Source organism: Lissotriton vulgaris, chromosome 10, assembly GCF_964263255.1.
Source record: "Lissotriton vulgaris chromosome 10, aLisVul1.2, whole genome shotgun sequence".
NCBI lineage: Eukaryota > Metazoa > Chordata > Amphibia > Caudata > Salamandridae > Lissotriton > Lissotriton vulgaris.
The window spans coordinates 181,028,652-181,053,575 of record NC_141698.1 but is presented as its reverse complement, the minus strand read 5'-3'; the positions used below and the strand labels follow the sequence as shown (position 1 = coordinate 181,053,575).

General features: G+C 44.7%; 1 protein-coding gene across 10 annotated transcripts in view; it reads right to left on the bottom strand.

The window, feature by feature from the left end:
• The window catches only part of SREBF1 (sterol regulatory element binding transcription factor 1), a 109,586-nt gene that overhangs the window by 67,718 nt on the left and 16,944 nt on the right, over positions 1 to 24,924 (bottom strand). For all 10 annotated transcript variants that reach the window (XM_086940842.1, XM_086940836.1, XM_086940835.1 and 7 more), the window contains exons 2-5: positions 20,608 to 21,219; positions 7,437 to 7,603; positions 3,522 to 3,674; positions 487 to 705 (exon numbers count right to left, since the gene is read on the bottom strand). In XM_086940842.1, the coding sequence (XP_086796968.1) occupies positions 487 to 705; positions 3,522 to 3,674; positions 7,437 to 7,603; positions 20,608 to 21,219 (1,151 nt within the window). The remainder of the gene's footprint in view (positions 1 to 486; positions 706 to 3,521; positions 3,675 to 7,436; positions 7,604 to 20,607; positions 21,220 to 24,924) is intronic.

Here is a 24,924-nt window from a genome sequence, read left to right as displayed (position 1 = left end):
GTCAGTGATGTACTAAAGTTTCCCCCCTCACCCTACATTGTTATTTCATTAAAAGACTTAGCGCGTAAATACCTCTTTATAACCACACTCTATGGTTATGTGACACCCTCCACCAGCTTCCTTCTTATAATCCCTTTGCCCATGCCCTGCAACACCTTTTCCCACCAGGCCTTAAATACACGTGTGGCAGCACCCACCAATGCCCTGAGACACCTCCTCACCTCTGTCTCTCCTTTTAATCTTTCTGTAATCCCAGCCTTAGGTCTTGATACCCACACCAATCCCTCACTTCCTATATTACTCTTCTGCCCCCCCCACACACACACAGGCGTGTGTTCCCCTTCACACCTCTCGCCCTACACAGCCCTTAATTTCTTCCCATATTCCCCTATGCATCCAAACTACCAACCTTGACACCTTTGAGCCTATTATCCCCTTTATTACCCGCTGTTAGTCATGGGACATGTCGTTCCATTGGTTATATACCTTGGACTCTGTGCCCACTACAAGGTCCTTAAGTTCCACAATCTTGTCATTGATGGAAGATCGGTAGCGCTTCTCAATGGCGTTGTGCGCAGTCCGCTTCTCGCCCTTGCCATGCAGCATGGTGGGCTTTCCATTCACTGGAATCCTGTTGATGGGCAACTTGTCAGTGTCCATAACCATAGGCATTGTTGTCAGTATGGTGCCTCCACTCATCAAAGCCTGCAAGAAGAACCCATGGCAACATCACCCCGGTGCCAACAAACATGTAAACAAAGAGATGCACAAACCTGCAGAAGAAGTTTTAAAATAGAAAATAATACGGCCCCCGTTGTCTGAATAGGACACATGGAATCGGGGGTCGCTACTATTCAGTTGTGTCTCTGACATTACTCCTAAAACTATGCCTATCCCTATTAATAAAAAATGCCTTTGTCTGTGTAGCTTTCGTAGCAGGCGGCCTTGGCAATGCTGATTATATGTCCTTCGAACTGGGCCAGAAAGGGAGCCACAATTCTTGGATCGCAATGTACTACTTCACCAGATAAGATCATGCGTACCATCACGAAAAGTCCGAAGGCAATACATTTGCTCAGGGTTTTTATTGTAGGATCTTCCATATCTGCACAATCTCCTCAAAGAAAAGGACTCTGCACCCTTAATAGTTGTCATATTCGCATTGATTTGCAATCGCATTGAAACAAAAGCAGGTCTATAAAGATTTATTAATCACAAGGTGGTGACACGAACATCTCGTGTCACGGAAGTGTAGCACAGCCTGATTCACGTTTGTGATAGATTATCCAAGTACTTAACACTGTTTGTCACAATTCATCCATTTTATTTGACAATTTTCTCCATCTTAGTAAGTCAAGCCAAAGAAACAGAGTTACATCTTTTCTCGCATCTTCAATTGCTCAAGAATTGCCCATCCGGGCTTATTCGCTGGCACGTAAACACACTCTGTTGCTCCACCACAAAAAATTCACCCAATGCATTTCGGTCTTTAAATGACCTTCTTCAGGGGTATCTACAATAATTTCAACAGATATATATTAGTCCCATGAGATTAACATTCACTAATCATACTTAATATCAAGTACATTCTACGTGCCCATTATGAACTCATAAACAAAATGCGTAATCCTCATTGTTAACGAATGCGAAATAAACACAAATCCCTTGTGCCCGAGCTCACCCCACTGAACAGTCACGTACACCCTCCTAACTGTTTATACCAAAGAACTCGTGGTTAAAAAACGAAATTTCACTAACTCATACGCTTTCTGATAAAAACCTCCAAAAGTACTAACGTTTGCCCCGTTCCCTTAATCCGCCCCCTTAAACTTATACTGAAACATTTGATTCCCCGATAACTACCTGTTGGTGATTAGCGATGATACAAACAGTCTTCTCGCCCCAAAACTCTAACGCCATGCTGAACGCGATCTCCCTGCGGCTTTGGTTTTTGAATTAAACACCTCCTTCCCCACCTGTGTTAATAACGTATGTCTCCCATGCACGTAATGGGCACGTAGAATGTACTTGATATTAAGTATGATTAGTGAATGTTAATCTCATGGGACTAATATATATTTGTTGAAATTATTGTAGATACTCCTGAAGAAGGTCATTTAAAGACCGAAATGCATTGGGTGAATTTATTGTGGTGGAGCAACGGAGTGTGTTTACGTGCCAGCGAATAAGCCCGGATAGGCAATTCTTGAGCAATTGAAGATGCGAGAAAAGATGTAACTCTGTTTCTTTGGCGTGACTTATTAAGATGGAGAAAATTGTCAAATAAAATGGATGAATTGCGACAAACAGTATTGAGTATGTGGATAATCTATCACAAACGTGAATCAGGCTGTGCTACACTTCCGTGACACGAGAAGTTTGTGTCACCACCTTCTGATTAATTCATTTTGCGCATTCGGAGCGGAGCGTTAAAGTGTGTATGCAAGCCAAACTCGATAAAAGGAGGAATTTACAGATAGCATAGAAACAAAAAGGGTGTGCTTCAGGTTTCCATTCAATGAAACACTATAAAGATTTATGCCTGATAGCATGGAAGCATTCATTGCAGTCTTGCCTCTCTTTCTTTGTACAATAAAAATCGGATTATATTCCCTGCTAAAAACTGGTAGTAATGTGACCAAAAATCCTGCTATGTAAACATTTTTCTGTTAAAGAGGTGGAATATGCTTTTCAATCACTAAGTCCTTTAAAAGCAGTAAAATCAATGTGTTCAATTTCTTTAAAATGTTATGGCGTAGAGGGCATCACTTCGAGACTGCCTGATCGGCCTTCCTGATATTATAAAAAATGGAAAAAAATTAAGAGAGAATGTTAGGGTAAGGCTTGCACTAAATTGTGAGATAGAGAATTGAACGTACAAAAATGTGATGGTGACTGTAATTTCTGGATGTAAAATAGTCCCAGTGCAAGGATACAGTGATTCAATTTATATTCAGTCAATAGCATGCGGCGAGAAAGCAGTGCCTCTCTGACCTGACTAAAATGTGAGTGACAAACTCTAAAAGAATTAAAAAAATAAAGCCTGCTTGCTGAAAGAGGTGGATCCAAATAATCCAAGTAGGCACACCAAAGCGCACGCTATATATAATGTAAGCATTAGGTCTAGTAAAAATACTGCGCTGCCAAACCTAGACCTAAAACACTGAAGAAAGGCAATCCAGCGTAAGCATTTTTACAGAAGATTCCTGTTTACTTCTGGTGTTATCTGTTGGAGTCAACTTCTTCGAGTTCCCGAAGGAAAAGCTTGCCAGGTAGAAAAATTTTACATTTTACAGTTTTTCATGATCTGTTTCCTAAAGTTGTTCTGTCTGTATTATAGCGATACACCGAAAAGTCACATTTTGCTCGCTGACCTCTGAACAATTTTGAATGCTTTGGGGTTTCAGGAGAGAATAAAACTGCTTGGCAGTGCCCTGCCCTGCAGTCTTATTTTGTTTTGTCATTTCCTTCACATTGTATTAAACTACTGTTTAATTCCATAGGGTTCTAGGATCACCTACTGGCACCTGAAGCGGGGCGCTCTGGATAGCGGTGGTAGTTGCAAGTGACGCCATGCCTGAGGTCTTCACTCCAGAGACCACTGCACCAACCTCAGCCTTTACAGCAGTCAGGAGCAGGGAGTCAGCTTTGATGAAATGCGGCTGCAAAAGGACCTTAAAAATGAGAGATTATAAAATGTAAATGAAAGAAATATAAAAAATGCAGAAGCAAATGGAAAGAAAGAGTGAAAAGGGAAAGTAGCAAACAAGGGAGAGAGGCAACAGTGAAAGAAAAGACTGTAAAAAGACAGTAAGAGGGTCAAGATGGGGAAAGAAAGCGGTAGGCACCAAGACAGGGGCTTAGCATGAGGAGAGAGACGAGAGAAAACAGGAGACGGGGAAGCAAATCCTTAGAAAGAAAGACAAAATTTGACAGGCCAATGAAGGAAAAAAGCAGTAGCATAAAGAAATGCTAAAATGGATAACGCGAAATGGAGAAAGAGGAAAAGAACAAAGGCAAAAAAGTCAGAAGCCCTGAATGAACCCATGAGAAATCAACGGGGCAGGAAGTGAGCGAAGAAGCAGGAAGTCATGTTCATGGTGATGGTTGGCCAATTAGAGAAGATCTAAGTAGTACAATTTTTTTATATAAAACATACACATACACATACACATACACACACACACACACACGTTCTCTTCTTTTTGCATAACATTTTTGTGTACGGTTTGTCTTCCGTCTCTTCCTTTGTGTTGATTTTACACTTGTAAATAGGTTTTTAATTTTTCACTAACTTCTTTTGTTGTGTTGATTTTTCACTTGTAAATAGGTTTTTAATTTTCAAATATCTTTTATTAGTTTTTGACAACAGAAGAAACATGTTACATGTCTCAAGAGTCGACCAACTACAAATCGCCTCAAACAAGATCCACATATCGCCCTTTTAGTCCCTGTCCGTCCCAAAGAAATAGAAAGAGAAAAATATAGCTCCAAGTTGCGGTGTATAAAGATTTTCACCCTTACCAACCGCTGCTTCTTCCTAAAACTTTCTTTAACTGTTTGTCTGATTCAGCCCACTTATTGGTAAGACAGGGAACAACACTGACTGTGAATTCGTTTGTTTCCCATCCTCAATTCTCACAATTCAAAGTTCATGTTTTCTGACTTCGTGGCTGTGGGTCCCTGTAGTCCTATTTCCAAGATTTCCAGTTACCATCTTCCCTTTAGAAGTCTTGTTACGTTCCCTGCTATTGGTCACTTTTCTTCCAGATCTCTGTTCTTCCACATCCTGGTCTCAGATTTCCATTCTGTGCTCAGCATCCACCCTGTCCTCTGTTCTCCCACCTCCTGGTCTAGCTTTCCTGGTTTTGTTCATCGATCTTCCTTCCTTCCTTCCGTTCTCCCACCTCCTAGTCTCAGAATCCCTGGCTTTCAACCACTCCTTTTGATTCGATTCATCACTACCTAGTCAGGTTCTGTCTCCCTTTGCTCCAAATGCCCGCTCTCAACTGACATGGACCCTGGTCTTAACTTTTTGCTTTGCGTCTTATACCCACTTAATAGCAAAAGATTCCCAGACTTCTGGGTACATCAATTCTAGCTCATCGGGTGCAAGTCTGTGACCTCTGAGGATAGTCTCACTTTGAGGAAGCCTTAACAGCCCTTGGACCAAATGGAGTCTCATCCAAGAATTATGACTTTTCTCTGTTATTTTAAAGTTCAGTGAAAAACCTCACTTCTGGAATCCTGCTTTCTGAAATCTCAGTTTAATTTCCTGCACTGCCCGTCTCATGCTCTTACACTTCTTGTCTTTCGCTTTCTCTTTTATTCTCAAAATGTATTCCTCGACATTCTGTATGCGGTTGATGCCCTCAGGTCGATCCAAATGTTTCGGCTTACATGTTGAGGTCAGGCGTACAGCTGGCCCCTAGTGGGATCTACCAGAGGTATGGATAGACCTTTGTTTATGTTACAGAGAAAACCCGCCCCTTTGGGTGTAGTGTGTCCATTTACAGAGTGGGCCTAAAATTGTTTTGTTCTGGTTCGTGGGAAACAAAAGCTGGCACCACAACTTCTGCATATAAGGCAGTTACTTTCTCCAGCTCCTATTTTGCGTCACCTTTCTATTTCTTTTGAGGTTGCATACTCCCTGCTTTCTCACTCTTTCTCTTTTAAATCTATGCACTCCTTGTCTTGTTTCCTAGATTAATTTCTCTTGTTCCATACTCATATCAACGTGAGTACTCAAGCGTATTACCTCTGCCCACTTTTAGTCTTGCAAAAGGGGGTGGTGATGGACGGAGCATCTGAACCAATCAAACACTCACACCCAGTCAACAGATCTGGGTTTAATCCATCACCGTTCTTTAGCCCACTCTGCCACCCCAGTTCAGACATGGCCATATGCAAATCAGTCTGACCCTGTGCCTCATGGGAACAGTCCAGCCCGAACTGTCAAGCCATGCCTTCCCTGGACCGGAAACAAGCTTCCGAGGACTGGTTTCTGGCATTTCAGCCGTCTTCAGCCCGGCTTGCTTGTTTCCGGTCCAGGGAAGGCATGGCTTTACAGTTCGGGCTGGACTGTTCCCATGTGGCACAGGGTCAGACTGATTTGCATATGGCCATGTCTGAACTGGGGTGGCAGAGTGGGCTAAAGAACGGTGATGGATTAAACCCAGATCTGTTGACTGGGTGTGAGTGTTTGATTGGTTCAGATGCTTCGTCCATCACCACCCCCTTTTGTACCGCTTTGTTCGCCATAAGTTGGCAGGATATGCTCAGACGTGAGTCCCTTGCTCACTTTGCCACTGAATTCAAGCATGCCGGGCTGAAGACGGCTGGAATGCCAGAAACCGGTCCCCGGAAGCTTGATTCCGGTCCAGGGAAAGCATGGCCTGGCAGTTCGGGCTGGACTGTTCCCATGAGGCACAGGGTCAGACTGATTTGTATATGGCCATGTCTGAACTGGGGTGGCAGAGTGTGCTAAAGAACGGTGATGGATTAAATCCAGATCTGTTGACTGGGTGTGCGTGTTTGATTAGTTCAGATGCTCCGTCCATCACCACCCCCTTTTGTACCACTTTTAGTCTTGGTCAGGAGATCACTATGTCCTTTGTTAAGGTTTTGCAATTTCTGCCACGATAGCCTACATTTTATGCTGGTATTGCATGCACTGAGACCCTTGGTGCTTTGTCTTGGGTCAGGAAACAATTTTTGACATGAGTTTAGCACAAGGACATCTTTTCTTAAGTTAATGTGCTTCCAGCCCTTACTTTTCACACTTCAAGTCTCAAGTTCCTGCACTTTCTAGTTTTAGTTTGTGCAACTTCGAGAGTTCCTCCACTTCGAAGCTTGTTCTTGTGCTAACTCCTGGCACGAAAGTGCACTTCTTGTGATAAACACTTGATCTGCCTGTCCAGAACGCATGCACGTCCAGTCTTTGTATTTTATGACTTTGATCTGAGTTTGGGTACTTGCTGCTTCAATCTTGCACACTTGCTGCCTTGACCTAGTGCATTTCCAGTCCTGAACATGTGACTTTGTTGATATGTCATGTTAAAGTATTGGATAAATTGCTCAATCTGTCACTAGTACAGCATCAGTCGTCGGAGGATGACTTTCTATGCTGTTTCCAAGGTTTATGTCACAATCCAGCGTGTGATTCAGCCTGTGGAGAGGCGCCTTCAGTAGAGTGAGTGCATTGGCTTGAATCAGTTGTGGGTGAAAGTTCTTCGTGTTTGATCCATGAGCTCAAACAGCTGTAGAAAATCGCTTACAAGCCTAGCCCTATCAGAAATATATGTGTGACTAAGCAACTGGTGTGCCCTGAACTTGTGTATTTCCTGTGTTCACTTGCTGATTTGAGGTTTGACACTTCCTGTCTGAACTCTGTGCACGCCTAGCCGCATTTAAACACTTCCAGGCCCCACACCTACCTGCTGGATGTGTTGAGAGCCGGCTTGGCCCGAGCTCATGGTGGTGGCGGTCAGAAGTTGCTGGGGAGAGATGTTCTGCAGCTGAGTATGGATGGTAACCGGCTGCATCTGCTGGGGTGAGGTCGCCAGAGTTTGCAACTGTTGCACTGGTACCGCCTGCTGCACAGCTACATACAATGAACAGAGGACGAAGGAGAAAGTAACACGACATCAGAGTAGCAACCAGTAAGATGGCTTTATCACCATCAACAACAAATATCGTGTCAGCTTATTTCCATAGGTTGGACCTGGGCTTTAAATCCAAGGTTCAACACATGGACTTATCTTTTACAGGCAGCACAGAAGACTCTTGGCCAGTTTCCGGCGTCCGGTTGACTTCAACAGATTTATAAAGCAGGTATTTATGACTTTTCTGTGAAGATAAGTCAACACAACCAAACTCACTCTTGGAGTATCTACTCAAACCATGTGGAGATGAGTCAACACAACCAAACCCACTCTTGGAGTATCTACTCAAACCATGCCCCGTTCCCATTCTTTTTTTTGCGTCAAGAGCAGCAGAACTCCCCGTATTGTCTCACAGGCATAGATGAATCAACAGACTGGGCGACTTCAGCAGATTTATAAAGCAGGTGTTTATGACTGTTCTGTGAAGTTAAGTCAACACAACCAAACTCACTCTTGGAGTATCTACTCAAACCATGCCCCGTTCCCATTCCTTTTATTGCGTCGAGAGCAGCAGAGCTCCCCGCATTGCCTCACAGGCATAGAGGGACCAACAGACTGGGCGACTTCAGCAGCCCACTCCAGCTTCTACGCTCACCCACCTACACAGAAGGGTGTATAGCAGGCAACAGTAGCAGCACAAAAATAATCATTGCTGCCCGATGTCCCTGCCACCTGTCATATCCTCTACAGTGTGTTTCTTTTGAATGTCTCTTCCAATCTACGTCTCCTCGTGTGTGCAAGACACACAGCAGAAACTGCAACAGACACACAGCAGAAACAACATACTGCAACACACACAGAGCAGAAAAGACACACTTCAACAGACATGCAGCAGAAATCACCCATATACACCCAGCAAATACAACCACAGAGACATACAAAAGCACATAGCTAAATCATGCAACAGCAGCACAAATGAATACAAAAGCAACAACCCACTGCATTGGCAGACAACAGCAGACAGCGCAGTCCTACATAAAGCAGAATAAACACCCAGAAAGGCATTCAGGAGAGACACAGCATTCCCACAGCTGCTGAAACAGAGCGGAAGAGACACATACCTGCCAACATAGTGATCTGGGCCTACATATTTACTAGTTGTCATACTGCTTATAGGGAAGCAGCAAATTGAACCTTTTAAGAGGTGAAAGCCAGCTGCCTAAGCATAAAGAGAATTACTATTAAGACTCTGAAAGCTGCGTAGTTACTTGAATGTATGCTCCAAAGCAGTGGCAGGAGTTATGAGATGACAAGATGCCGCTGCTTTGATATGTCTCTTCAACTCCTTATTCCGATAAAAAATCATTCATAAATCCATACCGGTACAGCTAAAATGATAGTGCTCTATTTATTCCACACAATCCAGTAAGGAACTTTAAACACATGTTCATCATTTCATTTTAATTTTATATTATGGGGTCAATTAAGATGTCGTTAGGAAAGGCTCCGAATGGCATTCGATTATTAATCTGAATCTGATTCGGAACCCACCTTTCGGACCGACTATGAAACATTTCCCAATGAGCGATTACAAAGGTGTGGAAGCATTCGAACTGTTCGACTCGGTTCCGAAAGGCGTTGGGAGTAACCGAGGCGGACGGAGCCGAATCGTAGCGGTCTACAGAGCGCGTTTACAGCCGAGCATTTAGGATGTCAGATTCGGACAGCCTTTCTGAATCGGTTGCTCCGAAATAGATCAGCTGCTGGAATCTGACTTTGGGGGCCCGTAGCAGGCCATGCTTCACTAGGGGCCTTCTGAAGGGGGCCCGTGGGGGTACCCATGGATCCCCCCTACCCATGCATGCGGCAGGCACCATGCGGTGCCCGCCACAGGATGCACGATTTTCTCCAACCACCACTTTTTCAATGGGAGCCAGTCTTCTCATTTGGAACACAGGCTCCTATTGAAGTCAATAGGAGTCCGACCGAATCAATATGCATCAAAATCGCTCCGACTCCCCTATTCCGAGTCATTCGGAAAGCATTCCGAAATCGATTCAGTCAGAATGCTTTCGTACCAACATCGTAATCAACCCCTTAGTATTGAATAGCATGGAGCAAATAAATAATTCCAGCATAGAGGTTTGCTTTTGCAGCTACACAACAGTGAGGTTAACGCCTTAACCAGAGTGATTTTTCCGCCGCAGTGCGGGCATTCTAAAGGGTGGGCGGGGCTCCGTCGGCCGTTGGCCGACACGAGCATGCAATGGGTTAAAGCAGCCCAGAATGAGTAAAAGGCAAGCTTTGCCATGTCATATATTCCTCATCATGTCATCGGCTTCCAAAACACCACTGTCCTATCGAGAGTGGCGGAGAGGGTGATGACCTTCTCAAGCAACAACTACAATCCCTGTCAGTGTGAGCCACAAGAGTCACTAAATCAACCTGTGCTTGGTAGCTTGACATAAAAGCAGCCAGGCTTAATTCAGAGGTAGTGTGAGTGTGTAAGGAAGTTTTGCAGCACAGAACCAGTAATAAAATGAAACATAACGTAAGAAAAAACCCCACACCATTTTAGAAAACCAGAGTAAATTTTGATAAGTACAATTAGACCAAAATAAAAAAAATCCAATCATTAGAACCGGAGATATGTAATTTCAAAGAAGTAAGCACATTACCTAAAAGCACAAGGCGCCGCTCGCGGTTTTCTTGTCATGCTAGTCCGGGGGAAAGTTACTAGATTAGGCCGGCCATTTTGAAGCATGGGCAGCAGGATACAGGGACCAGGTTAGTCTTTGGAAAAGTTATCTTCTCAAAGTCTGGTGCAAAGAGTACAGTTCATGGGAGAGGAGTCCGTTAGAACAGCATCACAGATGGTCATCGCTGTAGTGCAAAGGTCCTGTGAGGCATCATGGATGGTCGTTGCTGGAGTTTCGTATGGACTGTCACTCTCGGCTGTTATCGCTGTAGCGCAATGTGAAGATCTCGTGTTGGCACCGTCATTGGTGGTCACTGTAGGGTAAACAGCTCAGTCCACCTGAGCTTCACAATCGGGGTTGTCACAGGTGGCAAGATATCAGCACGAACTCCAAGATTTCCCCTTATTACTTCAGAGTAGTGCACTCTGTTGCCAACCAGGGGCCTAGGGCCTGAGGAAGTGCTTCTAGGGGATCAGGAACTGACTTTAGCAGAGGCCTGCATGGCTCAAGAAGGTCCAGATGTAGCAGGCCAGGTGGGCAGTTGAAGGGAGGGCTCTGAAACTTGTTGTGTCTCTGTCACTCAGAACAGGAAGTCAGTCAGTAGATCCTTGGAGTCAATCTGCCCGGGATGAAGGGAGCAGGTCCAGTCGTCCTTCTCAGAAAGTAGGGCAGGTTTCAAGCAGCAGGGCAATCCTCTGGCAGCACAACAAAAATGGGGTTTTAGGCTTGGCAAAAGGTTTATTTTTCCAAGTCCAATTGGCAGTTTGAAACTGCACACAGGCTGAAACAGCAGGCCTGAGGCATGTTTAACTGGGCTAATTGAGTGGGTGGCATAATAAGAACTGCAGGCCACTGGTAGTATTTAATTTACAGGCCCCAAGTACGTGTAGTACCACTTTACTAGTGTCGGTTAAGTAAATTAAATGTGCCAATAGGATGTAAGCCAAAGGTGACCATGTTCAAAGGAGTGAGCACAACCACTTCAGCTCCGGTTAACAGTGGTAAAGTGCACAGAGTCCTAAAGCCAACAAAACGAATTTCAGCAACAACAGGAGAGAAGGCAAAACGTTTAGGGGAAGACCACCCTAATGTTGTCATGTCTAACAGGTATTATTAGGGATTTCTGCATTTGTGTCTCTGGCCTTGTTGGAGAGTTGTCCTTGAACGACAAGGTTGACAGGACACAGTTCCCCTATCAGGGCCATGCCTCTCCATTTTGGGTCCTAATATGTGACACACTAATTAACATGTAATCCTCTTAACCTAGAATTATCTTGACACAGAGACCACAAAACCAAAGATCCAAGGTTTAGTTTAAAAAGGCCAACAAATGGATGTACATTTACTACAGGTTACATGCTAAATTCTTTAATTTTGTTGAGGGGTAGACCCATAAGCAATTTTTTTACTAATGTTGTGTGAAAGCAATCTGTTAGAGGATCACTGTTAGGTACCAGCGAAGATGGGGTGGACATATATTGAACAGAACATCAGGCAGCTTCAATTGGTTACAATAAAGCTGATAAGATAGGACATACCTGCTCGAGAAAGAGACGGAAATGCAGAGCCCAGCGCCCCTTAACCCCCAAACAATCAAAGTTGACTGTGATAAGCAGCATAGGGATGTCAGTCAGCAATGTCAATATGTCCACTCTGCTATTTTGAGAGAGGATGGAACACGTCCTCTAAATTAGCTGAGACAAACAGAATAGTGTTTGCTTTGGGTCAGTCCTAGCATGACACTCACTTCTACGGATTCAATGTCGACGAGGGCCTGTGCCTGGCCACACCTCACTCCAATGGGAAGCCCATTGGACAAAAGCAAAAATGTGTTGTCCCTTAGTGCAATACACCCTTTTTTAGTAAGAGGAGTGGGTGTTGACTGGAAAATAGCAGGTAATGAAGTAGTTTCATTTGTACTCTTAATCCTTTGTGTAAGTTGAAAAAAATCTTTCTGGTAGTCTTTACAATACTAGCAAAGCTTTTTTTAAGTGTACGCTTCTGTCAAGCGTTTGTGGGCTTCCAGGACAGCACACAGAAAAGGGGCACTTTCTCTTTAAGCCCGTTTTTGGCCACGGTTGTTTATACAACTACACCACTTATAATGCAAAGAGAATCTTCCTGACCTCCAGCTTTTTTGGATGAAGGCAATTTGTTCACTCTTGTATGTTTTAACATTTTTACACATTCTAAATGATTATGGAGTTGCAGCATGTTATCAGCTGCTTTAAGAAACTATAGTGGATGTTGCACTCTACAACAAGCATTTGCAATGCAATAGTTCTCGCATTTGTGAGAGTTTAAGCTTTTGGTGTTGTATACGACAATGCCTTTTGTTTAACTGTTTTGATCATTAACACAAACAAAAGGCATTGTCATTTACAATTTCAATAGCTTAAATTCTAGTAAATGTGAGACCTATTTCATTTCAAAGAATAGGCCTCCATTATCCTGGGGTGCTTGGAAAGTGAGAGCACGCATGGCGCGCCCAACGTTGCAGGAAAGGACGTCATGCCCGCAGTAGGCTCCTTGTGAGCTATTGCCAATGATGTGGTTGCACACAGCATTCATTATTGCACAGCACAGCATGCAGCATTCATTATTGGAGTGTGCCCAGTTGGCGCTTGTATCCCATCTGCCTTATATGGTTGCAGGACCATATAAGGCACACACGGTGTGATCCCTAATGGAAGTATATGCCCGATCACTGCATATCCTAGCGTATGTAGCCTGCATATGCAGAATGTAAGCAGTCTAATTAAAACAAAGGATGAGGCAGCCATGTTGGAAAAGGTCGAATCCCGTAAGAAAACATGGTAATCCTCTTTTAAAATATAATCTATCTTTGTTTAGAATTCTCATCAGAAAAGGCATAGTTTAAAGGGAAGTGATATTTTAGAATTGAGCATGGCATCCATGAGGCGCGCTGAATGGAAAGTGCTTGATAAGAATTTCCACCAGAAAAAAAATTGTTTAAAATTAAGCGCGGCGGCTGGTGAGGCGCCTTGCACAGCGTGTTTGTATGTTTTTGTATGTGGCAGATGGAGATCACCCTGCACAGTGTGTTTCTATGCGGCAGATGGCTCCTCAGTCCAGGCTGGAGTAAATGTGGTATCTGGCCAGAATGAACCAAGGAAACCATTGGATGTGAGCCTATATAAACCAGTGTGCAGAATGCAGAACTGTTGGAGCCTCTCGCGTTCAAAGTAAGGCAAACTAAAATCATGTTTGGAATGGTTTGAGGGAATATAAGCTAGCTGCGCTAGCGCATAAGGAAGTGTTTTTATCCCCATCATGAGGTGTCCCAAGCAAATAGGCAATGACTCAATGCGGTTGGTGCCTTCAGATAATGGTGGGCACTCCCTTTAATGGAATTACAGTACTGTTGTTTGGCACACCACGGCCGTCTTTGCCTCCGAGGACGGGGAGACTCCAATCTGCCACACCGAGACCGGAATGGAAAAACTAATGTACCCCCTCACTGTCCTTTTGGACAAAGGCAGATTGCAACCACTTCTACCGGCACAGTACCTTTATTCATAGATGCAGGTTGCAGCTGCTGTTCAGCATTTCAAGAGCGAGCCCACACAGCCAATTTCACAATCTGCAAAGCGATGAAAACGCAACCTCCTGACGTAGTAGTGATCGGGAGAGTGACGACTAAATGCAGCGCACAGAAGAATGGGGAGGTGCAGTCATGGGAAGCAGCAAAAATCTTATGAAACCCGGTCCATTGGAAAAGGGGTATTAGGGTAGGTTCAGATTTGAAAGCTTTTCATAATGGATGAAAGAGTTGCGCTTTGCATTTCTGATGGGGAGTAGACACCGTGAATGGAGCGTGTCAAGATGTTCACATTTGCTCTTTTGCTATAGGCTGCTTTTATGTAAGGTGGTGTTTGTGAGGATAATGGTACCCTCTGGTAAGGAGATCAACCTAATAACTATCGGCATTGTGCAAGCGCGCACTGAATAACAAGTCTTGGCCCGAGGGAGGTGTCAACAGGAGCACGCCGAGGTGCATTTTAAAATGCTGTTGGTGTTGTGCGGGCGCGCGTGCATATCTTCTGTCCTGCGTGCGCGCAGACAGGGAGGGAGGGGAAGAAAGGGAGCTAGCTGAGCCCTACTCACGTGAACATCTCCTGTTCACGCGTGTGTCCACATTTCCAGTCCGTCTCTTGCGAGTGCCCATCTCTTGTCTCTCATGAGAGGCAACTCAGTAACAATAGTTCTCGCACTGCATTCACCAGGCGAGACCTAAAAATAAACAAGTTAATGGAAGATAGAAACAGTGACCTCTGTGACCAAGAGCGGAGCTGCAAGTATGCCCCTCTTGAGCACTGCCCAGTGCTTTTATACTTGTGACTGGTTAAAAGATGTGAAATGCGGTGGCCTCACTAATGGGACAACAAAGAAGTGGCAGACCTATCTAAAATGTGAGGGCCTCAAGGAGGGAAATTAATTATTTCAAAAGAAAATGAAAATTCACTACCCCAGGTTTCAGAAATTCCATTTTCAGCTGAGTACTGTAACGATATATAGGATTTGGTCTTTGGAAAAATTCATAACGTAAGGCACAGAAAAGACTGTCCCTGATCATTTATGGTGACCCTGTAATGCTTCTCCTTATAGAACAAGGTCAAGAGGTACATAGTTTGGGCTGAATTAAATAGCTAATGTAGACAAAGTCAGATTGTGGGTGGAAGTCTCAAGTATGTAAAATGCATTCCCTTACAGCTACATCAGTGAACTGTACATGCTGAAGTATTTACTGTTCAAAGTGCTAAAAATAGTAACTTGTCGGTTACATAATGCGGTATTCCAGATGCATTAAAACAAGACTAACCTTGGTTGGAAAAAAAACGGTTCATGCGGATCCTTTCATCTACTGACCAATGAGAAAGGCAATCTCTGTGAAATAGATTCATTAGAAATGAGCTTTGCAGGGAACCCTCATTAGAAAGCAAAGCTCTACACCATCAACACAATGTGAAATGCACACATTACATAGGACATTTTCAACCTTGGTTAAACTTCCCAACGCCAAGTTAGCAAAATTAGCAGACAGCGTGCGCTGCAAAAAACCAAACTCACACATATACATATATCGCTTGATTGGGAAATTGCCCATACTGGGTATTTCTAATCAAGCCTACCATCTGCTACGAAGGACAGGATTTTTGATTCTTCTCCTTGTACCATCTTGAGGAATAATATTCTAATGTTAAATTTACCCAAAACTAAAGATAACAAGTTTAATAAGCTTTGTGCAGTTATCTCATAAAGCAATAAAGAAGTGCTGAGAATATAGGATAAAGCGAAACCCAAGGAGATGATGGACGGAGCGTTGGAGCAAATCAAACACTCACCCCCAGTCAACTGATCTGGGTTTAATCCATCATCATTCTTTAGCTCACTCCACCACCCAAGTTCAGACATGGCCATTTGCAAATCAGTCTGACCCTGTGCCTCATGGGAACAGTCCAGCCCGAACTGCCAAACCATGTCTTCCCTGGACTATAAACAAGCATCCTGGGACCGGTTTCTGGCTAATCAGCAGTCATCAGGTAGGCTAGCTTGAATCCAGTGCAAAGTGAGCAAGGGACCCACGTCTGGGCATACCCTACCAACTTAGGGCGAACAAAGCGATACCAAAGGGGATGATGGACGGAGCGTTGGAGCAAATCAAACACTCACCCCCAGTCAACTGATCTGGGTTTAATCCATTATAATTCTTTAGCTCACTCCATCGCCGTCAGTGGCAAAGTGAGTAAGGGACCCACGTCTGGGCATACCCAGCCAACTTAGGGCGAACAAAGCGATACCAAAGGGGATGATGGACGGAGCGTTGGAGCAAATCAAACACTCACCTCAGTCAACTGCTCTGGGTTTAATCCATCATCATTCTTTAGCTCACTCCACCATTGCATTACATATCCTATATTCGTCGAGAATATAGGATATGCAAGGAATCGAGCACTGACACTCTGCAACAAAATGATGAGCAGCATGCAAAAAGGAAGGCTGAGTGCGAATACATGGTCCAAACTAGTGGTATTTTTTTTATTTTAAATGATAGGCCCATCAACGGTCTTTATGCCAAATATTATTTAGAGTCTGACGTACCTGGTACTCCACTAAAACGTGGTGAATGTCCTGTCCACAGTAGTCAGAGTGCCTTTGCTATAATGCACTTGTAATACAGCAGTCGGCGACTGTCCCGACTACCATATTTAGAGTACCTTGGACTATAATGCACTTGTGACACAGCAGACGGCGACTGTCCCGTCCACCATATTTAGAGTACCTTTGACTTTAATCCACTAGTAATACAGCAGACGGTGACTGTCCCGTCCACCATATTTAGAGTACCTTTCACTTTAATCCACTAGTAATACAGCAGACGGCGACTGTCCCGTCCACCATATTTAGAGTACCTTTGACTATAATATATATATATTCCACTTGGAATGCCAGAAACCGGTCCTCGGAAGCTTTTTTCCGGTCGAGGGAAGACATGGCTTGGCAGTTCGGGCTGGACTGTTCCCATGAGGCACAGGGTCAGACTGATTTGCATATAGCCATGTCTGAACTGGGGTGGCAGAGTGGACTAAAGAACGGTGATGGATTAAACCCAGATCTTTTGACTGGGTGTGGGTGTTTGATTGATTCAGATGCTCCGTCCATCACCACCCCCTTTTGTACCACTTGTAATACAGCAGACGATGACTGTCCCATCCACCATATTTAGAGTACCTTGGACTGTAATGTACTTGTAACCCAGCAGGCGGCGAATGTCCTGTCCACCGTATTCAGATTGCCTTTGACTATAATGCGTTTGTAATACAGAAGGCGGCGATGTCCCGGCCACCGTATTCAGAGTGCCTTTCACTATAATGGATTTGTAATACAGGAGACAGGACACCTGCTACGTTTTTTACCCTGTCCGTCAAAGTCTAATAAGGCCCTTAGATAAATTATAAATTCAAGCCTGCATTCTTCGAATTACTATGGATCTATACAAAGTTTGAGCATAATATCCTAAATTATTATATAAAGTTTAAAGTTCAAATAATGGCAAATAATACGAACACTACATATGGGGTCAGTACCTCTGCCCATCTTTTCTATATTTTAGATCTGTAAAAGCAGATCTTTTTCTGTCTTCGGTTTAAAACACTTCAATGTTTAATTGAAAGAGACTGTGAGATAAGCGACCTCAAGCCCAATAGCCAGTGTCCTGTGAGATAGTTGTTTGTTTTCATGATTTTTGCCATATGTGTTGAGTTATGAATTATTGTTTACTGTTGCTATTATGTTATGGTTTCTACACATATTTGAATTAACAAACAATATAAACATTTAAATGTAAGCTGTATATGTTATTCTGAATAAACAAAATAAGCTTCCAACGATGTTCTACCCTGTATAACCCACCCACATCTATGTAAATGTAAATGTAAATGTATAGGCATTTATATAGCGCACTACTTACCCGGAGGGTCCCAAGGCGCTTCGACCGCTGCGAAACCCTTCCTGGCTTCCCTGAGAGATGGTCCCTTAATGGGTATCTCCAGGGTGAGACCAGGCATCCCCGGCGGTCTGGTGGGGCCGTTAGTGAAGATGAGGCAAGCTAATGCCCAGAGTTGCCGAGTGTGATCGCTGATCAGAGTGGGCACCGAGGCGAGAGAATTATCGAGTCCGCTGACCCTGGTCCAGAAACCTGCCGCGCCGGGAATCGAACTCTGGTCCCGGGCCGTCCTCTGCTCTCGGGTCTGCCGCCTCTAACCAGTGAGCCACACTAATGGCTAATCGCTCTATAGGTCCCCCTACAGCAGGGGTCTTCAATCTGTGGGGCACGACCCCCAGGGGGGTCGTGGAGTCCTAGGAAGGGGGTCACAGATTGTCAGTTTGCCTTAGATGGCATTGGGCTGATTCAGGGTGCTCACGGCGGAGGCCTAATTTACACCGAGGGGTGAAAAACAACAAAGCCTCATTAACAAGTAAAAGGTCTTTTAAAGACCTGTGAAGTACTGGGGTGCAGCTTTGTGTGTGTCCCTGAAGGCGTTTAAGCCCGGCTCACATAACCGATGAGAGGAAGGGATGGGGGCAGGGGAGGGTGGCTGGGGGAGGAGACTGTAGCCCTTTGAGTTCAATGGACTTTGCGTGCATGGAGCTGTGGGTCCTGCCTGTAAAGCATAAAGCACACACCCTCATACCTGGCGCCTGTGCAAGAGAAATGTGCCTGAGTGTCTGTTCTTCAGGTGAGATGTTGTTACAGCCTGTCGGCCCCCAGCAGGGAGGCACAGAGATGCCCTCCCATGAGAGAGGAAGAAGACGCAAAGAGATACTGACACCCCCCCCCCCCCCCCCCATGAGAGAGGCACAGAAAAGGTGGGTGGATGAATGGCTGAAAGGGTGGATGGATGAAGGATGGATGTATGGATGGATAAACGGTTGCATGGATCATGATGGATGGATGTGTGAAAAGGTGGGTGGATGAATGATGGGTGAATGGATGGATGAAAGGGTGGATGGATGAAGGATGAATGTATGGATGTGAGGATGAAAGGGTGGTTGGATGAAGGATGGATGGATGAATATGTGAAAAGGTGGGTGGATGAATGATGAGTGGATGGATGGATGAAAGGGTGGATGGATGGATGATGGATGGATGGAAGGAAGGATGAAACGGTAGATGGGTGAAGGATGGATGTATGGATGGATAAAAGGTTGCATGGATGAATGATGGATGGATGGATGTGTGGAAAAAGTGGGTGGATGAATGATGGGTGAATGGATGGATGAAAGGGTGGATAGATGAAGGATGTGTGGATGGATGGGAGGAAGGATGAAACGGTAGATGGATGAAGGATGGATGGATGTATGGATGGTTAAAAGGTTGCATGGATGAATGATGGATGGATGGATGTGTGAAAAGGGGGTGGATGAATGATGGGTGAATGGATGGATGAAAGTGTGGATAGATGAAGGATGTATGTATGGATGGAAGGATGAAATGGTAGATGGATAAAAGGCTGCATGGATCATGATGGATGGATGGATGTGTGAAAAGGTGGGTGGATGAATGGTGGATGGATGGATGAAAGGGTGGGTGGATGAAGGATGGATGTATAGATGAAAGGGTGGATGGATGAAGGATGGATGTATGGATGGAAGGATGAAAGGGTGGATGGATGAAGGATGGAAGGATGGATGGATAAAAGGTTGCATGGATGAATGATGGATGGATGTGTGAAAAGGTGGGTGGATGAATGATGGATGGATGGATGGATGGAAGGGTGGATGGGTAAACGATGGATGTAAGGATGAAAGGGTGGATGGATGAAGGATGGATGTATGGGTGGAAGGATAAAACTGTGGGTGGATGGATGATGATGGATGGAAGGATGAAAGGGTGGATGGATGAAGGATGGATGGATGGATGGATGTGTGAAAGTGTGGGTGGATGAATGTGATGAGGTCTAACAGGCGCATTTATGGTTGTCGATAGTTGTTGGTGATGAGGAGTACCAGTTTCTAGAAACTTTTGTTGGAAGGGGGCCCTTAAGCCTGAAAAGGTTTTTACAAGGGGGTCTCGGCATCAAAAAGTTTGAAGACCTCTGCCCTACAGGGACATCGGTGCCGTTGTTGTAACATTAAAAAATCCATAAAAAGAAATTCCATAGGTGTGGCTTTGCCCTGCGATACAGGGGTATTGGGAGTCAGTAACGGGAGAGCTCTCGGCGATCTTGGGCTGGGAGGTTCCCATCGTCCTTACTCATGTTCTCCTGGGCATCACAGAGGGGCTGGATGGCACCAGGACTGAGAGCCACACAGGAACGGCCTCTTTATGTGGCATCGGGTTGTCCTAAGAAATTTCACCGAATGTGGGGCAAATGGGTCGGAGTGATACAAAACTGGTATGATCCCTAGCTTGGAAGTGGGTTTGCTGAGATTGGCCGTATGTATGTCAAGTTTTTTATACCAATGTGATATGCTTGTGTCTTGGTCTTGTTTTCTAAGAGGTATTTCTAAATTGTGCTGTGTTCTTTGTTGCAACCAAGAGTCAATAAAATTGGTTATCAAAAAAAAGAAGTACCATAAATCAGCCTTCCAGTACATGCCCACTGCTGGCACAGAGAAGGTACCTGTGTTTTTAGGATCAGTACGTACATGATGTCTGTTTTGTCACTTACTGAGTGACATTCACATCACAGCTGTCAAAGTGTGGAGGTTCGTGGACTTCCCGCGCCCCACAATTCACCTCGAAGCAACATTTTCTAAAGCACACAACCAGTCCTTACCAGTGAAGCCATTCTGGTTCTTGTAGCTCAATACAGGTTGAGCTGCAAACTGCGAGTGTGACGTAGTTATGAAGTTATGGCCCAGGAGCACACCTTGCTGTGGTTGCAGCGGTGTCTGTTGTTGCTGAGGTTGAGCCTGCTGGGGTGGTGGATGTTGCAATTGCTGCTGGTGCTGCAACTGTTTCAACTGATCCGGTTGTTGTTGCACCTGTTTATGTTGCTGTTTTTGTTGCAGATGTGCTTGTTGAATAGGCGGCGCCTGCAACAGTTGCGGGGGCTGGGGGGCAGCAGACGTCTGCATGGGCTCGTCTTTGACTTGGCGGGATGGCGGCCTTGCGGGGGGCATGCTCACGAGTTGCGGAGGTGAGGTGGCCTGCTGCTGCTGTGGTGGCGTTTGGAAACTTGCCAGTGATGACTGGTATACCTTGACAGGGACCACAGGTGAAGGGTCAGTGCTCCCCAAAAGGCTGTCGAGAGAGGTGGCCAGCGGGCCTGGCCCTGAGAGACCCAGCGGCGGACAGGGTTCCTGGTGCATGGGTGCACTGCCATTCATGAAGGGAGCATCAAAAAGGCCAGAGAAATCATTCTCCTGGTTGATCAGCTGCAACATATCTGAAAAGAGAATGCAAAGAAATTAGGTACATTTTTTTAATATTGTGCTAATATAAACTAGTGTTGTTGCCTTGTTGCACAGTACAAAAATGTATAAATGACATTCTGCAGCTTTGTCGAGTTGTCTAAATCGGCCTACAAAAATACTGAATCCAGAATATTGACTACCTACAGATGTAGTATTCCTAGCTCCATATCTACATATTTGGAAGATTAATATTGTCCAACACTGGTTATTTCCTGCATCCATTAGTATAATCCACACTCCTGTGATTTCATTTAACACAACATAGTTAGATCCTGCCTTAATTCCATTGGCTTCTGGTAGAATCTAGAATCAAATTCAAACTGGCATGTATAATACTAAAATTCTGTTACAATTTACAACCTGCACGGTAAAGTTGTTCTTTCATAAACTTCTCTAGTGGTAGTTAAACCCCAAAGAGCAACACGTGCTAACACTTGAAATTAAGATATTCAAAAAACATACCGCAACATCTAAATCCCAAATTGGAGCAGCTCCATTTCTGCGGAACACCCTTCCAGAAGAAATAAACTGGAAAGAGGCATACCTAAAGTGTACCGGGAAATGTCTATAGCTTTCAGAACCAATCTACAACCCTCTCAGTGTGCACAAGATTTGAATTAAAACTGCCAACTCAGATAGCATGAGGCCCATCTATAATATCTGTGCAGTTCTGCAAAGGATTACATAACATGTGCCCCCAGTCTGTTTAGGCAAACTTTGATTTTTCTTTTGAAAAAATCATTTTACCCTTTTCTGATATTTGTTTTCCTGGTGTGAAGGAACAACAGCACCCCAGGCACTTCTACTGGTCCCCAACGGCTGTTTGCAGCACGCCACATGGGGGAGGGGGGTGTATTTTTGTAACACACAAGCGGCCATAAATGGATGGTTTATATAATACTTTAAAACACAATCCATTCCAAGATAGCTACCCGTGCCTCTGTTGCACAAGTGCTGCAAGGGCCGTCATTTGTAAACATTTCTGTAATAAAGTTTTCCAAAAACATCTCCATAAAAAATAAGCATTGGCAAAGCCAACATGTTTTCGCAGGCAACAAAGAATTATTGGCTTTGCTAATAATTTGTTTGTAAATGGTAACTAGTCTAGTGGGTGGGTTGATTCATCACATGGACAAGACAAAGTTATCAGAAGACCATTTCTTTGAGCAGATTGGAGGGGGGCTAGGGGAAGCATATAGTAGATGATCCAATAAAAGGTGTCAAAACCCCCATGAGACATCATAAAGTTAAAAGACAATCTGAAACCCTTATACTTAGTGATTGTTTGTGATGTAGGATTGGGAAAGAGATCAAGGCCAAGATGATACCCACTTTATTGCCATTCATCAGAACAAAAAGTAAATAAAGGAATTAACCTTTTCGCCGCAGCGCAAATTCGCGCGCGGCGCGGGCCCGGCTAGAGGGTGGGCATGGCGCTCCCTTACTCATGACGGCTCCCCGCCATCATGAGTCATGGGCGGCGTGTGCTCATGACGGCGTGGAGCCATCATGACCCCGCCCACTCACTAATTCGCCCGCAGAGGCGGAAAATTAGTGCCGCGCAGGCGGAGCCTGGGCGGAGCCGCAGTTGCATGACCGCTCCACGCTGTCATGAGCACACGCCGCCAGTGGCTCATGACGGCCTGGAGCCGTCATGAGCATGGAAAGAGTTAAGAACATTACCAATTTTTTAATTAATTTTATATACAGGAAGAACACCTAGGGGCCTATTACGATGTTGGGCGGACTTTGTCCGCCCACCACCGCAATGGAGCACGGGACTGACCGCCAAAGTTGCGGCGGTCCTGCAAATTAGGATGCACCCGCCACACTGGCGGGCGCATCCTAGACATTAACATTACGGCGGGTGCATTAATGCCAATGTTGTGCATTGCCATGCATACCGTGACAGACACCGCGCGGTGCCTGCCACCTTGTGCGTGGCAATGATGGGGGGTACCATGGGTACCCCCCAGTGCAGCCATCCCCACCGCCAACCCCCGGGGGCCCGCAATGGGCCCCCGCGGAGATTTCCTGCATGGCTTTCCATGGCGGAGTCTCCGCTCTGGAAAGGCATGCATCCTAATATGGATGGCGGTGCCTGCAAGGCACCGCCACCCTATTGTGTCCCTTTTTCCGCCTGGCCAGCAATCCGACAAGTGGAAAAGAGGCAGACTGTCTTCCCATCCGCCGCGGTGCCCCCTGCCATACTAATATGGCGGGGGTAAACCAGGGACATTTGGCGGGCGGATCGCCATCGCCGTGCCGGCATTGGCGATCTGCCCGATATCATAATGGGCCCCCTAGTATCTAGCCTTTTTGTTGCTTCTTATAAGACAACTAAGTAACTTCCCAGGACTCCATGTATACGAATTACGGGTTTGAGTGGGGTTTTTAGCGCATTTGTGATTTTGTAGTTTGTTGCTTTGTGAGACTCTACCAAACATTTGGAGTTGGGTATACAGTAGTGTTTTAGTAGTGTTTTTAGGTCTGGCCTTCGAACAGCTTTAGCTACTCACCAGTCTCAGGCGATAAAAAAAACAAATCATAAATTAAAAAAACACATACGTAATGGACCTAGGGTCCACCCCTCGTCATCCACTGGTCTGTTCAAATGCCATTAAGAGTTTGATACTGCCCAATTGACAACCAGCCAGCCCATTTCAGCCAATGGTTTCTTGCACTGTGAGTAAAAGCATTTACCCTGATCACACGTGCACCTATACTTACAACAAAATGTACTCAGTGCCATGACTTGCGGGCCAATACTTTACTATGTCAGGGCTCTCTCCTTCCGTTCTTCATTCTTTTTTGTTGTTTTCCGAGTCATCCTTTAGTGGCTAAGCTATTTTTTTAGGTTACAGTACTTTTAAGCCCTTTGTACCAATTCGTTGCACAGGTATGAATCATGTTTTCCTGTCCTGCAAATAAAAACTAAAAGGGTTTCTATAGCTGTTGTAAGCCCACCGGTTTGCTAGGGAACACAGATACTGATACAATTATATGCAATGGTTGTTTGGCGGCCATCTTTGAATGCCGTTTTCTTTGAGAAAACACCATGGCTGCATTGGTGTGTAGAAAAGATGCATTGTGATGTCATGTATGTATTTATTGTATGTAACAAATCTACATAGGAAGCAACTGAGCGATGTATGTAGATTGGGATTTGGAGACAATATTTGAGCGTGGACATCAAGGAGGGAATTACACCAATGATTTGATACACATTTTATATTTTTAGGCACTGGGTGATTAAGTGATATGGCAAGAACAACAGGATGTTGAACTAAGCGCTGAGGCTGGGATTTGAACCTGTATCCCTGAGTTTCAAAGTCATCATCTTTAGAAGCTAGACCACATAGCCTCTTGTCATGATAGATGAGCGTGCCATTTTTAAGTCTGGCGTTAGACAAGACCTTCTGATTATACAAAAGTTATATTTATAATATACTTACTTATAGGGACTTTCAGTGAGCCCCTTTCTCTCCCCCTCCCCCCACTACAGCATACAAAAATGGGGCAGTAGGCCAGCTGATTTCAGTCACTGGCTAACTTCACTGAAAGTGATGGCATTCTGCTTTTCCGCAAGGAGTCCATTAGCACACAGGGTAGTTCTTATGGCAATGTGTGCTTTTTGAAACCAAAAAATTGTTTTACTTTTTGCCAGCCTTTTTAAA